Source organism: Castor canadensis, chromosome 14 (genome assembly GCF_047511655.1).
Source record: "Castor canadensis chromosome 14, mCasCan1.hap1v2, whole genome shotgun sequence".
Lineage (NCBI taxonomy): Eukaryota > Metazoa > Chordata > Mammalia > Rodentia > Castoridae > Castor > Castor canadensis.
The window spans coordinates 73,039,714-73,057,920 of NC_133399.1; the positions used below are offsets into that span (position 1 = coordinate 73,039,714).

General features: G+C 38.9%; 1 protein-coding gene across 17 annotated transcripts in view; it reads right to left on the reverse strand.

The window, feature by feature from the left end:
- The window catches only part of Mtus1 (microtubule associated scaffold protein 1), a 139,784-nt gene that overhangs the window by 4,581 nt on the left and 116,996 nt on the right, over positions 1–18,207 (reverse strand). For all 17 annotated transcript variants that reach the window (XM_074054748.1, XM_074054756.1, XM_074054746.1 and 14 more), the window contains 4 exons: positions 4,226–4,440; positions 3,285–3,390; positions 2,206–2,279; positions 1,964–2,059 (listed from right to left, as the gene is read on the reverse strand). In XM_074054748.1, coding sequence (XP_073910849.1) covers positions 1,964–2,059; positions 2,206–2,279; positions 3,285–3,390; positions 4,226–4,440 — 491 coding nt within the window. The remainder of the gene's footprint in view (positions 1–1,963; positions 2,060–2,205; positions 2,280–3,284; positions 3,391–4,225; positions 4,441–18,207) is intronic.

An 18,207-nucleotide genomic window follows, 5' to 3' on the forward strand; every position in this document is an offset into this window, starting at 1 on the left:
TCTCCCCAGAATGAACATTCATGAGGGGAGACACCTGAAGCATACCACCAGTATGAATCCCCCTTTGCTTTATTGATGGAATTTCAATTGAATCATCCAAAATTTTGGTAACAAATCAACAAGATCTATTGATCAGATGTTTAATGATGGAATTTCTTCTCTTTTGGCTTTTTGAGGCATGATCTTACTGTAATGACCCAGACTAACCTTGTATCCCAGGCTGGCCTCGAAATCAATATTCTCCTGCCTCAGCCTTGGAGGCCAAAGTGGGCCACCAGGAGTAACAGGGGTGCACCATCATGCCCAGTTAATGACAGAATTTCTTAGTAGGATACAGTGGTTTGGATGATCCAAACTACTCTCTGTGGCAGTGGTTCCTTCTGGAAAACTTCTTAGAATCAGGGAACAGGTTTTGAGTGTTACTGAATCCGAACCTTCACACCCCTTACTCACAGAAAAGGAAACGTGTTTGACTCACTCAAAAATGGTCAGGAAAGGTACCAGAGCTTGAAAGGGTCAGGATAGGGACTAATGCCTGGATCTTCAACTCCAGAATATAATGTAGTCCTTTTAAGCAAGGTTTTGTTTTGGTTTTTGGCCTTGAAAAACCAAATGACATATTTGAGGGGAATGACATAATGTCCTCTGTCAATTTTTAAATAACAGCTTTAACAGCCTATACCATGTCCATCTCTTTCTGCTTTTCTGCTAGCCTGTCCCTTCCAACTCCACTTACATGTGCTTTCCTTTTCTCCAACCCCCACGCTGAGACAGGGAAGCACTGCATATTACTGCTCCCCTCTTTCTTCTTCCCACTTAGCTTTTTCAAAGCTGGCTGCAGTAGGAGGACCCCTTTCAAAACTTGTTCACTGAGCCATCGGCCACGTCTATACTCTGCGTGTAAGTCTAGATCTCTTTTGAAAGCACTGACTTTTCCTAAGAACCTTCCAAAATAAGTAGCTTTTAAATTTCCTTGAATGTGATCTCATCTCATGTTATCAAATGTCTAAAGGGTCACCCAATGATACCAGCAAAATATCTCATTGAGAGATCTACACATGTACTCTGTGAGCTGGCACAGATTTTTAGTGGGAAAAAAAGCTTTACTTCTCCAGTCCCAGAGCACAAATACCTGCAATAAAAAACAATGGTACCAATGACAGAAACAGTAAGAAAAAAAAATTTCTCAAAAAGGAGATGGAAGAGGCAGGACAGTAAGGACACATATTTCAAGGAAAAAATCTTGAAAAATTGGTTTTTCAAAAGTGATGTTTATCATACAATGAAAGATTCATAAAAGGAATAAAGTGCTGACACGTTACTGTATGAATGAGAATTGAGAACAATATGCTAGGTGAAGATGATGATCACAAAAGCCACATACTGTATGATTATTTATATGAAATGTCCAGAATAAGCAAATTCACAGAAATGGAAAGTAGGCGGGTATTGCTTGGTTCTGGGGCATTTGCAGGGAGATGGGGAGTGACTGCTGATAAGCAGAGGGTTTTTTAAGCGGATAAAAATATTCCAGCCTTAAGATATTGGTGACAAATGGCCAACTTTATGAATATATTAAAAATCACTGTGTTGTGCACTTTAAGGTGGTTTGAACTATGCAGTGTGTAAATTACATTGTAATACAAAGGTTATTAACAACAACAAAAAAGTAAGATCTTTACATAAAACCCCAGCCCTGATTTTCTTTTAGGTATTTGGTAAGACCACCCAAAATATATTAGATTTCATCTGTATGTCAGTTTTTAGGATATATAAACAGACACCAGTAAACAAAGAAGCTGTTTTATATAGTTAAAGAAAAAAAAAAACCCAGAAACACTGCAAGACCTGAAGAGGATTCTAAACCTGCCTTTTTTCTCTGGGTGATCACTTAAATTGACTCTAAAAGGCAACTGAACAGAAGAAAATTGTAGTAGTAGCAACAGAGGAACATGTAACTTACTAAATTTGCCTTCTCTCTTGATATTCTTTTTTGTTCTTCTGATTTCAACTTCTCATTTAAAGCATCATTTTCACTCTTCAGATCATTGATTTGTTTCTAGAACACAAATGATGGCATGTGGAACACACATTCATAAGCAGATGGGAGAAACAGAGCAAAGGTACACAGACATTCACCAAAACCACAGAACATCGAGAATAATGATTTTTGGGAAGGCAGGAAGAGTACCGAGATTCACCCACCTCTAGCGATTCCTGCTTCTCATACAGCAAATCCTCAAGTGACTTTTTTTCCATTTCATGGCTTTTCTTGATTTCTGGAAAGAAGGGACATTTTGGGGGACAAAGACACTCCATAAGATCACTGTACTCCACAAATGTTCTGGCAGATAGATGCTGGAATCGATTATGAGGTTACGACTCTGTTACTTTACTGTATGATGCTTGCAGATAAACTAAGCAATCTATTTTCAGAATGGCCTAACAAGGTGGGCAGGGCAGAGATTCTCGTTTTATGACTGGAAGCACTGAGGCCACAGAGGCCAAGAGACCTTAGAAAATATAGAACGAAGGGCAGGGTATCAATGCATGAGTCTCAGACTCCTGGTTTGGAGCCCCTGTGCTCCTTGCAATTTGCTCTTGCTGAATCAAACAGAAGTCTAAAATTAAGCTCAGTCCTATCAGGAAAAAGGAACACAGTTGTTTACTAAATGCCTATTTTACCTATCACCATCTATGATGTCACACACTTCTATTTTTCTTATGAGAAAAGTCCCTGCCAAAAGTCACAGTCAGTTCCTACTATGTGTCCACCATTATGCTACTCTGTAAGCTGCAACTGGTTTGGTCCAAAGACTTCACTGACTGCCTTCTGAAATAAGTGGCTTCTTGTTCTTTTTCTCCTTCTGCAATCTTTCTGCTGATGGTGATAGGAAAGATAACAACAAAAGATTCTTTCTTTATCCAACAAGTGCCATCGATTCATCACCACAGTGCTGGTGTAGCATGGATCCTGTACAGTAGCCAGGTTATAAACTGACACTTTCGATTTCCCAGAAACCTAAAACGGCAACCACAACCAGCACCAAAAAGGATTTTCAAACCTTTAAAAATTCATCCTACTTCCTAAAAAACTGGCATTCATAACAAACTATTATTTGTATCCTTGGGGGAGAGGGCATCCATTAATAATGAACAATTGAAAAAATAAACCAAGAACCCTGTAAGCTAAATACCAGAGTTATTAATCATTTCCATTTTTAAAAAATATCAGGCTTTTCCATTATATCATTTTCTGTTTAAGTAACCAAAAGCATCCTTGCCTGAAAGGGAGGTTTCATAGGCCTTCTTTAGCAGTTCTACTTTCTCCGAGTGGCTAGCTTCAATTTCCAACTTAGAGGTTTCATGGGCAGCATTTAAGTTGTCGAACTATAAGAAACAAACAAAAGGATAGCTTAACCATAAAACTCAGAGTCCTGGTTGAGTAACCCAGCAGCAAACTGGGTTTGGTTTGGGAAAGGAAACTTTTCACATAAGCTTCTATTCGTGTTTAAGGGCAACCTAACACACGTAAAGAACAACCTGACTTGGATTTGTGACTCCCACAGCTCCATTCTATCCTCCCAGGATCACAGATCTGCAAGCTCTGTGTGGTTCACTGATGGCCAGAGCTCAGTCCATCAAAAGGAGGAAGTGTTCACAGAGACAGGGCCACCTAAGCCTCATGACTGTCACACTGACCACTGCATCCTCAGCTCCTAGCACATGTCCAGCATACACAACTAGACACTACGTAAATATTTGCTAAATGAAAACTAAGCTCAAAAAGGAGCAAGAGAATTAAAGAGTCTTCTGATATACTAATAAGTAGGAAAAATGTGTTATTAAAAAGTGTCATTAAAAAAAAAAAGAGCACAAAAATAGCTTTCTAACACAATACCAGGGTGCTTCTGGATAGGATAATTTTATCTTTTCCTTCTTTCTTTTTTTCTTTTCTCCGTAGCTTAACCTATGTACATTGCCTTGATCACAAGAAAAAATTCAATCAAAAAAGCATTTTACCCGGTAAACTAAAAGGCAAAGAGAAGCTTAAAATGTGAGCAACAATCACAACTCCAGTGGTCAGCCATGGGGGGAAGGAGGGAGAAATGACCCAAACATTGTATGCATATATGAATAAAAGAAAAAAAAATTAAATTAAAAATTAAAAAAAAAAAAGTGGTCAGCCACACCAGAGAACATGCTCCAGTCTTGAAGCACAGACCTGCTCCTGCAACTGGGTTTTATACTTCTCTGCTTCTTCAATGTAAATGTTCTGAAGCTTCTCACACTCCCCAGTGTAAAATTCCTTCAGCCGATTCTCCAGCTCCGTCCGATCTGTCTGGTGCTGCTGGTTTAGCTTCTGGACAAATCCTTCATATGCTATTTGCAACTCATTCCTGGCCTTTTCTAATTTCTCACAGGTGGTGGAAGCAGCAACTAGTGAGGTAGAAAAGAGAAGATGCCATTTGTTTAATATCCTAATCTCACAATGTTCACATGCCATTGTGATGCCTGAGGGAGCACAAACACAATAAGGCCTCAATTCTCCCAGAGCTATAGTCTGCATAGGAAAGGTTCCCCAAAGGCCCATCTGATAAAGGAAAATGGTGCCATCAGTCCATGGTGCCACTGGGAGGTAAAGAAACCTTTAAGATGTGGGACCTAGTGGGAATTCTTTGGTCAATGGGGCAAGCCCTTGAAGGGGGAGAGTGGTCCCCACAAGTGAATTCCTCCTTCCCCCTTCCATTTCCCGATCCTCACTCCATGCATTCCCTCCCTACCATAGTGTGCTGCCTCACCTCAGGCCCAAAGCAGTGGGCCCAATTAATTATGGGCTGAAACCTCCAAAACTGTGAGCCAAAGCAAACCTTTCTTCTTCATAAGTTGATTATCTCAGGAAAAAAACACCCAAATAACCACAAAAGATCCCCCAAAACTATACCAAGCAATAAGAGAAGTACTCAAGAACAGCAGGGTTTCTCAGTAAAGATCACCCTTTGCATGATGACCAATCAGTACAGTGGCCACAGGGAAGTGCCCCAGATTGTTCAAGACATCTCAAATGTCTTCATTCATGATCAGCCAGGGGTACAAGCTAAGACAGAGGAACAGGAATGATCACACAGAAGAAACAAACAGACTCTGAACTTGTACTCAATTCAAGCTGATTTCAATTCATCATTTAAAAATTACAGCAATGATCTGAGCATGGGAGTGCAGGTCTGTACTCCACTTGGGGGGCTGAGGTAGGAGGATCACAAGTTTGAGTTCAAGTGAGACCTTCAAAAAAAGAATATATATATATATATATATATATATATATATATATATATATATATATACATGTGGGAGTATATATACACACATATATATATGCTTACATATAGTAATAAAAACAAAACATCAGTACATATTAAACACCAATTACTAAGAGCATAAGCCTTTTAAAGCTTTTTAAAAGCTCCAATAGCTGATGGAGTGGCTCAAGTGATAGAGTGCCTGCCTAGCAAGCACAAAAAAATAAATAAAAGCTCCAATATAATATGAATAAATTGAAAGTGAAAGTATTTTTAAAAGGTGAAGTAATTTGATGCACACAATTTAAAATCAGAGCATCCTATCTTCTTCCTCACAACCACCAAAAATTGAATTTCTCATATGTAATATATTGGAGAACATATACATAGATGTATTTACACACACTGTAGTAAATCCTATTACCTCAAATTTCTCAGGAAGCTTGACTTCAAGCTTTCCCAGCCTTCCTTCAACAACATGCAAATACAGGTGAACTGAGCACTGTGACTTTCAGGAGGGTGTGTGCTCTGAACATCCCCAAACGACCATGGATTAATATAAAACAGTTACTGGTAAATCTGTCAAATTAATACTTCTCTTTTTGTTAAGGATTTATATTTCAGGAGTTGTAACAGGAAAAAAGACTATTTGATGCCAGAGAAGTGGATAGTTCAAACCAATGATTACTCTACCTAAGGAATATAAACTTGGCTGATTCCTGGGATGAATTTCATATAATAGCACAGACTTTTCTCGGGGAACATGCCATAAGGCAGTAGGAATAACCAAAATCACCTGTCTCAAGTAGTATTCTTTCAGAGGTAAAAGAAGACATTGAAATCATGACAAAAGTAAATGTCTACCAAAGATAACTCTTAAAATAAGATAAACCCAGGGGCCAGGTGTGGTAGTGTTTGGCTGTAATCCCAGCTATGTAAGAGGCAGAAATAGGAAGACTGCGGTTCCAGATCAGCCCAGGCAAAAAAAGTTAGCAAGACCTGCATCTCAACAAGCTCGGTATGATAGCACATGCAGGTAATTCCAGGTATGCAGGAAGTGTAGGTGGGAGTATTTTGGTCTGAGGCTGACCCTGAGCAAAAACACAAGAATGCAGTAGAAAAATAACTACAGTAGAAAAGAGCTAGGAGCATGGCTCAAGTTGTAGAGCGCCTGCCTAGCAAGTGTGAGGCCCAGAGTTCAAACCCTATACTATCAAAAAAAAAAAAAAAAAAGAAAGAAAGAAAAAAAATCCATGAGTATTTATTGAAATGGTGCTATACTCTGGACCTTAAGTGTTTTCTAAAGGTCCATATGTTGAAGGTTTCCTCCCCAGCTTGGTGTGATCAGGAGGTGGTGAAATGTTCAGGTGGTGGGGCCTAGTGGGAGACGTCACTCGGGGCATGCCCTCACAGGGGATTGTGGAACCTGTCTTCTCTTTCACTTCCTGGCTGTTAGGTGAGGGGTTTTGTCCTGCTACATGCTCCTGGTCATGACGTGCTTCCATGCTCAAAGCCACAGAGCCAACCTGATCATGACTACAATCTCTAAAACTATGAGCCAAAAAAACCCTTCTCTCTCTTTAAGTTAATTGTCTCAGATGTTTGTTAAAGTAACAGAGAAATGATCAACACAAGGGGAAAGGAAATAACATTAAACAAAATGAAGCAAAACAAAAATCCCACTACTGGATGCTTGGCATAGGATGGGGCTCCATACATGCTGTGTGGTCTGACACTCACTCCTGAATGCCCAAGTGAGGAGACTAGCGCAGAGAGGGTAAATGATTTGCCCAGAGCCACAGAGCTAGTGAATGGTAGAAGACTGGATTGTGGTAAACAATCTGCATTCTGATCACGTTTGCACGGACAGCCAATGCCCCTTCCACCCCACAAGCTGCCTCTTGTGCCAGGAGCTGGTGAGGCCCACGAGGGGCTTCTCCCTGGCAGGATCACTGCCTATCTGAGACGATATGCACAGGAAAAGCAGTGATGCTGGGCAGCACCAACAGGCCCATGGGGAGCACCTACAGAGCTTATATCCAGTCAGGGTAGACCAGAAGGTTTGGTTGTATTTTCTTTTTTCTTTTTTTTGATGGTACTCAAGTTTGAACTCAGGGCTTCACACTTGCTAGGCAGGAGTTCTACTGTTTGAGCCATACCTCCAGCCCTTGGTCAGGATTTTTAAAATAATGTTTTTTTTTTAAATTGTGATAACATGGACAAAACATAAAATTGGCTGGTTTTAATCATTTTTAGGTATGATCCAGTGGCGTTAAGTACATTCATGTTGTTATGCAGCCATCACCACCGTCCATCTCTAACTTTTTCTCACAAGCCCCACCCCTAAACTGAAACTCCACATCAGTTAGGTAGCTCCCACCCCCACCTCCCAGCCTGTCTGGAAACCACCATTTTTCTTTTGTTCTCTGTGCATTTGATGTCTCTGGGAATTTTATGTAAGTGGAATCCTCCAGCACTTGTCCTTTTTTGTCTGGTTTATTTCATTTAGCATCTTGTCCCTAAGGTTTACCCATGCTGTAACACTGTCAGGATTTCCTTTCTTTTTAAGGCTGACTAGTATTCCATTCTTTGTATAGATCACAGTTTTTAGACATTTGCCCACTAATGGGCACTTCAGTTGCTTCCACCATTTGGCTACTATTGATAACGCTGCTCAGAATGTGAGTATACAAATATCTGCTTGAGTCCTTACTTTCAACTTTCCAGCAGAATTTCTGGATCATGTAGTAATTCTATTTTTAATTATTTGATGGACCTCCACAGTGTTTTCCATAGTGGCTCTACCATGAACTATATAAAAGTTTCAGTTTCCCCACATTCTCACCAAAAATATTTTAAATATTTATATATAAATCCCAGTGGCTTGGGAACAGGAAATTGGGAAGATCATAGATCAAGGTTTGTGAGACCCCATTTCTATCAGAAAGCTGGGTATTGTGGTTCACATCTGTGATCCCAGCTATGCAGGAGGCCACAGGTAGGAGGATCTTGGTTCAAGGCCAGCCTAGGTAAAAAGTGCAAGACTATCTCCAAAATAACCTAGAAAAGGGCTGCGTGCATGGCTCAAGTGGTAGAGCAAGCACAGGGCCTTGAGTTCAAACCTCAATACCACAAAAAAAAAATGTATATAGTAGCCATCCTAATGGATGTAAGGTGCAGGTGGCATACATTGTGGTTTTGGTCAACAGATTTTTTTTAAATTGATACATTTACTAGTATACAAATAAATAAAATTGATATAAATAAAATTCTAATAGAGTGAAAACTATACTCCAACATAAGCAATAGCAAGAGACTTCACAGTATGCCTTGAGGACTAAAAAGTTTACAAAGCAGAAATGTTGGCACTAACATCCAAACAGGCAGACGGAGGCCAGATGACAGGGCCCATCGCAAGGAATATTGCCATCAACTAGTCCTTCAGGGTTAGTTATTAGAAGTTTACTTTTTTCCTTTAAAAAGTAAAACACAATGACTTCCTTGATTGCTAAAGAACACCCTCTCTGCACTCACCTGTCCTTTTATTAGACTATTGGAAGAGAACAAGTCAGGCACCTGTGGCTCACTCCTACCATCCCAGCTACACAGGAAGCTGAGATCAGGAGCACCACAGATCCAGGCCAAAAAAGCTCACAAGACCTCATCTCAATGAAAAACAACTGGGCATGGTAGCATGTGCCTGTCATACCAGCTATGGTAGGAAGCATAAAATAGGAGGATTGCAATGCAGTCCAGGCCAGGCAAAGAGTGAGACCCTATCTCTAAAATAACCAAAACAAAAAGGACTGGGAAGTGTGACTCAAGTGGTAGTCAGTGATATTTTGGGTGGTGATGTAGAAACTTTAGAAGGTGGTGCTTCATTGGAGGAAGTAGGCCAGTGGAGTCGTGCCTTTGAAGGTTATACCTGGTCCCTTCCTCTGTTTCCTGTCCACCATGATGTGAACAGCCTCCTCCTCCACACATTCTACTGCCATGATGTTCTACCCTCACCATGGGTGCAGAATCAGCTGAGCCAAGGACTACAGACTGAAATCATGCACTAAAATAAATCTTTCTTTCCTTAAGTCCTATATGTCAGGATTAGACCTTTATGTGGAAATAGGCAATAGAAAAATAGTTTGCAAATAATCAATGAAGTCATCAAATAACTTTCTACTCAGAGAAATCTTGGTTTCACATGACCTTTTCACTTAATTCCTTTTGAATTTCAGATACCAGAATTTAAAAATAATAACATGATTGAGCCCAACTGAAGCTCATATTAGAAGCAGAAGCATCCAAGTGAACTCGTGACTCAGGTATAAACAAAAAGCCTGTCTCTGTGCTTTGGGCCAGAAGACCTTCTATGTGCAAGTTGACAATACATTACACCTGATGGATTTTGTCATCTCTGCTTATAATCAAACTACTGTCAGCTTGAATAGATAATTATGGTATATCAGAGTTTAAAATCAAATAGGATATAAGGAAGTCCTTTCACATTAACTACCGGATAGAGCTATTTCCTCTGTTTAAAATAAACAAGAAGCAGCTCAAACAGTGTGCAATTTTGCTGGCCACTGCAGAAGAGGTGAAGGGAGGTCAGCTGGGGAGAATGAGAAAGGAAAAAGGGAGAAAATGGATCGGGTGTGGGAGTGGGTAGTTTTAGTGCTGTTATTCCAACAGTCCAAAGGGACAGGTCCAGCCCCAGACAGTGACATCAACCTGCAGCTGTGCCGAGACCTTTGCTCTGTTTACAGGGTTGTGGTGTGCTGTGTGCAGAAGAGTCGGGCTGCAATTACCACTAACATAAGTGGCTGTAGCTTGAATCAACTGGCCTCGGCTCCTAAGGAAACATTCATTTGCCTTAGAGACTCCCAAACTATTTTTTAAAGGATTTACATGTAAATCTTGTATTTATGGGATCTCAGAGTGCTGCTTGTCTGCTGGGACATACTGTGTGTGTGGGAGCAAGGCCATCTTCCCACATTTTTAGGCCATGAACTTTACCTGTACTTCTCACAATATGTAAGGACTTACAGTGCCACCTGCATTGGTTCCCACTCCTGTCCTCAGCCTACCTCTTCTTGCTTATTCTACAAAGTTTCACTTGCTTTCAGTTTATCAGACAGCCAACAAAGTCAAAACCAAATGTAAATCATCCAGAATATGGAATAAGCATGGAGTTTTCCCACAAATGTAGGAGCAAATGCTTTAAGAAAGCATTTCTTAAGAAAGCAGAGAAACTAAAGCAGATACCTTAAAGCAACTGAGGCCAATAGGAAAAGGGGACCAGGAACTAGAGAAAAGGTTAGATTAAAAAGAATTAACCTAGAAGGTAACACCCACGCACAGGAAATCAATGTGAGTCAATGCCCTGTATAGCTATCCTTATCTCAACCAGCAAAAACCCTTGTTCCTTCCTATTATTGCTTATACTCTCTCTACAACAAAATTAGAAATAAGGGCAAAATAGTTTCTGCTGGGTATTGAGGAGGGGAGCGGGAGGGGGTGGAGTGGGTGGTAAGGGAGGGGGTGGGGGCAGGGGGGAGAAATAAACCAAGCCTTGTATGCACATATGAATAATAAAAGAAAAATGAAAAAAAATAAATAAATAAAAATTGTTATTAAAAAACAAAAAACAAAAAAAAAAAAAAAAAAGGAAGTTGCTACACACATCCAAAATCCATCTGCTAAAGTCAAAGTCCTTTGACTTTGTTTTAAACATTTTAAAAAGCATGTGCACAATTAAGTTAAAGGCACCAAAGTACTATGGCCTACAGAGCTGTTTATGACTTTTGTACACACCGCTGTAACCTACAAAAGCTAGCCCCAGCAACCTATCTTAAGATGAGAAACAGTTTTCAGAATTAAAAACAAACAAAAAACCACTAACTCATTTAAAGAATCATCTCTAAAATGCAAGTCCATGTTAAAGAACACAAGTGGATACTTTCACTGTTTGAGAAGAATCCCAGTCCAAGGACAGAATAGGGAAAACTTAGACCTGTCGTGACACTCTGAAACATGGCTACCTAAGCAAGGAAAGATCATTCCATAAGTGGAGAAATGCCTGAAGTTTTACTTCTCAAATAATCATTTGGATGACACATAGAGAAGGTGCCATGCCACAGTCAAATGTGACCTTGGAAAAACAGAACTGGCTTCCGAGGTCCTCCAGCAGATAACCTGGTGAACAGAAGTGAGCTGTTAACTTAACTAGTCCTCATGGGTTTCGGTACGAGGGGAAGGTTAGACTTATGATCCCATCTCACAGAGAAAACTTCCCTTTGTTGACTGATGTTCTGTTTACAGAACAAAATGTTACATAGCCACTGCCTGTGTAATGACAGGCCTTTAATTTTTATATCTGACACAGCACTTTAATTTTTATATCTGAGTAACATGTTCCATATGAAATATTATAATGCTCAAAAACATAAATAAATGTCTTCATAGAATACAACCAGAATACTTTGGTCCAAATCTCGGCCACACCACTTATATGCTATGTGATTTGAGCAACTTCAGCTAAGGCTACACTTCATTTTAAAAATAGAGATAATATAATGCTTTCCTTATGGGATTAAAAAAAGATAATTCACCTAAAGCATCTGACTATGTGCCTAACCAAGTAAAATGTATGGTAAACATTATTGTTATTACTAGCTGAATTGAATGGAGACATACTTGAGGCTCCATAATAAGTTCTAGTAGTTACTGGGTTCAATATGTACATACACATACATGTATATGCAGACATTTAGCTTAAAGAAACACTTTGACTAGTATTCAAAAGAAATCAATATGCATGCATTCACATAGATAATGTGTTAGTGTAGTGTGTATCTACCTCAAGTCTTTACCTACTTCTAGTGTTGTTCTTGACATTACATACAACAGAATTTTTCCTGTCTTTTAGATATCGTCCCTTCTAAATCAGACCTAAAATACAAGAAAGGAAGATAAAATGGGAGAAATAGGTTCACTTGGAAAGTCAGGCAAATTTTATGGTGCCATGGAAGAGATGGTGACAGAAAGAAGAGATAAACAGGAAAATAAAATGACTGTATTCTTCAACCATGTACCCCTACTTTCTTAAGATGCTTTTTGCAAGCCTGTTGTATATGGACCCTTCTCCTGAGCTCTCCTTCTCTGTGTTATTTATGAGGGTAGCCACCTGGGAACCAGCCACCTGCTCTTGGTTCTGGACTCTTCACTTCTTTCTTCAATAGCACACAGTCAGTATAATTTTCAGGGTAAATATAACTTTCTTATCTTACTTTTCCTGAACCCTGACTCTGGAACAATGAATAAAGACACAACCTTCTACCACAATCATGTGATTATTTCATAGTGTCATTCTATGAAAAAAAATTCTATTATAACACACTTCCAAGGCAAGTGTAGATCTACTTACTTAAAAATTGGAGGTAGAAATACCACTGAACAAAGTAACTAAGAAGTGGTTTTTAAAAAGGAAACTTTGTTAAAAGGCAACAGCCCCTGATGCAAGAGCAACAAAAGGTAAGACCCAGACTCTGACAAATAGGCATTCCCAATTTTCTGGGCTTCTGTGTCCTGATTAGCAAGGTAGCAATAAATTCCACCTGTTCTGACAACTATACAGTTCGATGAAAATAAACTGAAATAGAGTGATTATTATACTTTGTAAAGCAAGACTTCCCAGACTGTGCAAAATCACCTGTTTTTTTTTTTTTTTTTTTTTTTTTTTTTTTGCAGTACTGGGGTTTGAACTCAGGGCCTACATCTTGAGCTCCTCCACAAGCCCCATTTTTGTGATGGGTTTTTTTTGAGATAGGGTCTCTTCTAAATTTCAAAATTGGCTGCAAATGGCTTTCTGGTTGCTCTTGGGTATTACAAACATGAATTGATAGGGACCAACATCAAAGCCTCCCACTCATAATTCATGAGGAATCACCGACTTTTACAAAATGCCTGCACTATCAAATCAACTCTCCCATAAATAACAGCACTCTACCTTTAAAACTCAGTTTGGACTTTACAAAGGCCTCTCAATTTATTGTTTCATGCAATATGATTACTACAAGTTGACAAATAGGTATTGTCATGAATCTCATTTACCAAAGAACTTAGATGGCAAACCTGGGTGGAGATCTTGAGCCCATACATTCCCCCTGCCCACCACCAGTGCCATAGCACAGAACACCAAATAAGAGCTGACTGACCATTTTCCCAACATAAGATGCAGAAGGGAGAAGTTAATTCAGACCTACAAAGGACCCTAGGAGTACTAGGATCTCCTATGGAGCTACTGCTGACAAGACTGCAAGAGAAGGCAGATTAAAATGATTTTTTTTTCTCCTGCAAACTGATTATTTATGACAAAGTCTTATTGGCAGGTGGGTGATAACCCAGCCAGTTACTCTATCTTCCATCTTCCTACAAGGTGCCAGCTGGCTGCCACTGAGCTCAAGGTTCTCCCTGCCAGTGTTTTTCCCCCATCCCTAAAACAGGTTTGAAATGACTTGCTGGTTTCATCTCATTCACAGGCCAATGACAGCCTCAAAACAGATGCTTTACTTCTCACAACAGGAAATAATCTATGTACAAATAAACACATCTACGAACAAAAGTGGATCAGAGGCAAAAGCACAGCAGAATAACTGACAATGTGTTCCAAGATTCAGGCTTAGAAAAAGGAATTTGGTTTTAAATATATCACATTTCAATAAAAAGAATACATATGTTAATTAAAAGGTGATTGCAAGTCAGGTACTAACTATTCTGTCATTTGTCCTCCCTTATGAGTTACTTTTAGGGCACAAGGGTTATAAGAACTGGTAAAAGTCATTGTTGTGCATAAACTTTGGAAGTTTCGTTACAGGAGTGGATCCAATTCAGTTGGAGCTATTTGGCATTACTATGCTTACTTGATTTTTAAATAGATTTTTACATTAAAGAAACTAGAAGCTAGGGTGTGGCCAAAGTATAGTTCCGGGAGCACCTGCTTCAGCATTACCTGCATGACATCCAAAGTACAGACTACAGGACTCCATCCCAAGCCAACTGAGTTAGAATTGCTGGGTGTGAGAACTGGGAATCTTTAACCAGGTCTACTGCACCACACAAGGAAGTTTGAGAAGCAATGTTCTAGACAAATGGTTTTCAATTAGGAAAATCAAAAGTTGAGCATCTGGAAGGGAACAAACAGCAGGACAAGAAACAGTACTCAATGGGATTTCAAAAACAGACATCACTGGTAGTATTTTGTACGTCTGCAGGTAAAAGAACATGGCCCTACTTACAAATACAATGAGCCAACGTCCAAATTTAACAAACATGGATAGGAAAAGTATGACCTAAATCTGAGGTGGCTATCAACCACAACTTCAAATAACTCAGCAAGATAAAGAGCTCTGGGTTGGTTTTCAGTATACTAAAAGATTTTTCATTAAAGGCCACATAAAAAGAAAAATCACTTCTGGAATTTTGTAACTCAAAAGTGAATTAGATATAAAGAGTTTTTAAATTACTTTAAATGCATGTCCTTGTTAAACCAAAATCATAGTTAGAACTGGAACAGTGAAAGAATTAACACATTCCATAAGGTGTGAACTACCCTTAGGTTCAGAGACACCAGGTAAGTGTTGATTAGATGATCTGTATACTGCTTTTGACAAGCTACTTTTTAAAGGACATAAGATATTCTAACTTAATAACAACTGTGTTGCTCTTGATTACACAAAAGATCCCAACAGTAGTCATCAATACAATCTACTGTTTATTTCAAATGATCTTCCAGTGTTTTGAAAACTTACATGAAGCTTTCCCTGCTGTGACTGACAGGAGTTTGGTGTCTTGTCATCCTGGCTCTTACCAAACTCTCTGCTTTTGGCTCTCTACTGTTTGGCTGTAGGAAAGTTACTTGACTTATAAGTTTGTCACTCAACTTTTTTCCTTCTTTTTATAAAATGGAAAGTACTTAGAACTGAACATTGCTTGTAAGGAATGATCAAATGCCACAGCCACACAGAGAACAAAATTAACTGAACTTTTACAGAGTTCCCATGGAAATTCTAGCAATGGTTAGTGAATTAAGGATTAAAACCCCATTTGGTTCATGAAATTGAAACAGTAAGGACTAATGTATTGAAAGATGTCAGAGTCAGCTGTAAGTTCTTATGGCTAAAAATTTTGAAATACAAAATACCTTTCTCTTCATTAATTTAGAGGCAAAAATGATTCCAATGACTAACATTAATAAACAGCAACAGGAACCCCAAAAGACCATGATTATGAACATCTATATGCCAGTTTTTATTCACCAGGACTCTAGAAAAATTTGTGTACGTATAGACCATTATATTTACTTGTAAACAATTTCAAAAGCTGACACTTTCAAAATTACCTACTGATGAGTTGGGATAGTCAGATATATGTTTCCAAGAGAATGATAGCTTTATTATCATTTATTCTGAAAGATAGAAATGGCATTCTTAAAGCAGTTCATAGAAAAGCATTTATGCACAAAACCCATCCAGTATTAGCATACATAAAGAGAAAACCTCCTTCTTTTGTTGCAAAAATCTATTCATTCACTGCAGTCTAATCACTGGGTATGTGCCAGGCACAAGGTGGAAGAGTTACAAAAATGATGATGACATTGGCCTTGCACCTTTGAAGAGTTCACAGTTCTGGATGGAGAGAGGAGGTATATAAACAAATAATTATAAGAACAAAGTACCTTGACGGATATAATAAAAGACAAAATTAACTTGTTTTTAATTGAGTTTTACCCACATCTTTCAAGCAAGATATTTTACTTAGGACTAAAAAATGAGTAAAAGAGGAATCTGAGAGGCAATAATAGAGGGTAGTATCGAGAGGAAAGAACACTCCAAGCAGAAAGGACAACATGTAAAAGAAGTGGGTAGAGATAACAACAAATCAACGGCTGGGCCCTGAGAGGGCAAGGAAAGTATTAAGAAAGGAAAGAGCATCCAGACACAAAGTCAGGTTGAAAGGTCATAGCTGTTCAGATTATTGGTGTGTTTTAGTATGTGTGGACTTTTATCCAAAGCCAAATGGAATCATTTACACTTGTTAAAAATGTCTAGTAGGAAGCTGAGTACAGTCGTACATGTCTGTAATCCCAGAACTCAGGAGGTTAAGACAGAGGGATCACGAGTTCAAGGCCAGGCTGGACTTCACAGTAAGACTCTGGAGGATACATGTTAAATTTATAAGTACAGTACTGGGAGCATGTGGAGAAGAGAGATGTAGGCCTGGAGGCCAGGTAACCAGTTGGAAGCCACTGCAATATAGTTCAGGTAAAAAATTATGGACCTTAGGCCATGCATGCATCTGTAGCTCAGGAAGGAGAGGCCTAGGAAAATACACCTGTGAGTATTCCATAGTTAGGGGATAAAACCCAGGGAATGGAATGAGGAAACCACTGACTATGATACTACTTATGGTGTAAGTGAATTCCTGGTGTACCCACTTTACATTCTCATAGTAATTAAACATGACCACAACACAGAGCATGAGGCAATATGGAAAAGTGCTGGGTTTGTTAAAAAGATCACAGGACACATATAGCAACATGGATGCATCTTAGAAACCTGATACTGTGTGAAAGCCATACATGAAAATGAACATACTACACTTTCCATTTATATGAAATTCTAGAAGAAACAAAACTAACCCATGGTGATAAAGATCAGATCAGCATTTGATTTTGGAGAAGGGAAGGATCCACTAGAAAAAGGCATAAGGGAATTTTCTGGGATCAAGAAAATGTTCTTTGCATTGATGAAGATGTAGATTATATTTTATGAGCATATATGCCTCTCAAAACTAATGTGGAGGTCAAGGCAAGCCTGGGATATATAGGGAGGTCCTGCCTCAAGAAATAAAAATAAACCAGATAGAATAGGAATCTCATTATATATAAATTACACCTTACTTTAAAAAAAAATCAAAATACAAAGATAAGGTACCATGCAAATAAGTTATTCCAGAATAGGAGAGCTAGAGGCTATTTTCTTCTTGCTTAAAAATATTACTTTCAATCACTGTTCTTAAATACAAAGGAATTTTAAAACTTCAAATTCCAATAAATATTTATCAATTGTCCATGAAGATGTGAAATAACAACATTTTTTCCATAGGAAGCTGGATAAGAATCTCTGCAAGTAGGACCCTATTGTGTGAAGGTAACAGAAAAACACAAGATACAGTACAATATCATGGTGTCACAGAATGAGTGAGGGGAGCCTCATAGCTCTGTTCTGAGGAGACTGAGATGGGTTTTATTGAAGAGTTTTTGCGGATACAGACAGTAAGTCATTCAAGGAGGGTGTGTGGCGCAGAAGGCAGAAACATGCTGGTTGTATCTGGATAAGATGGCTCACCTTTGGTAGTAGAGGATATTTGTCAGGGTGCTAATGAAATGGCAATGGGATGGTCAGTCAATGGTGGGGACAAATGGAAACATTTAAATTCTGAGGGTCAAAAGCACAGACTCTACTTGGGTTCCAGTGCTGCTGAATTTATGAATTGTCTTTTATCCTTTGTAGCTCTTAGTATTTTGGGAACCTAATCCCAATTTTTATAGGAAAGGTAAAGAAAAGTCATCCAGTTGGAAAGTGACACCAACGATTCCTCTGTTTTTTTGGAGGGCAAGGATAGATACTTTTAGTATCTATCTTTGAGGGTGATGATGAGGACAATGATGATGGAAGCTTTCTCTTGAGATACTTGTGATGGGCCATGTACTATGTAATTGCTATTTATCTATTATTTATCTTACTATTTCATCCATACTCCATAGCAACCCAGCAAAATGTACAGAGACTTCATATTACTAAGGAGGAAACAATACTCAAGAAGTCAGATAACTTCTAACTAGGAGTAGATG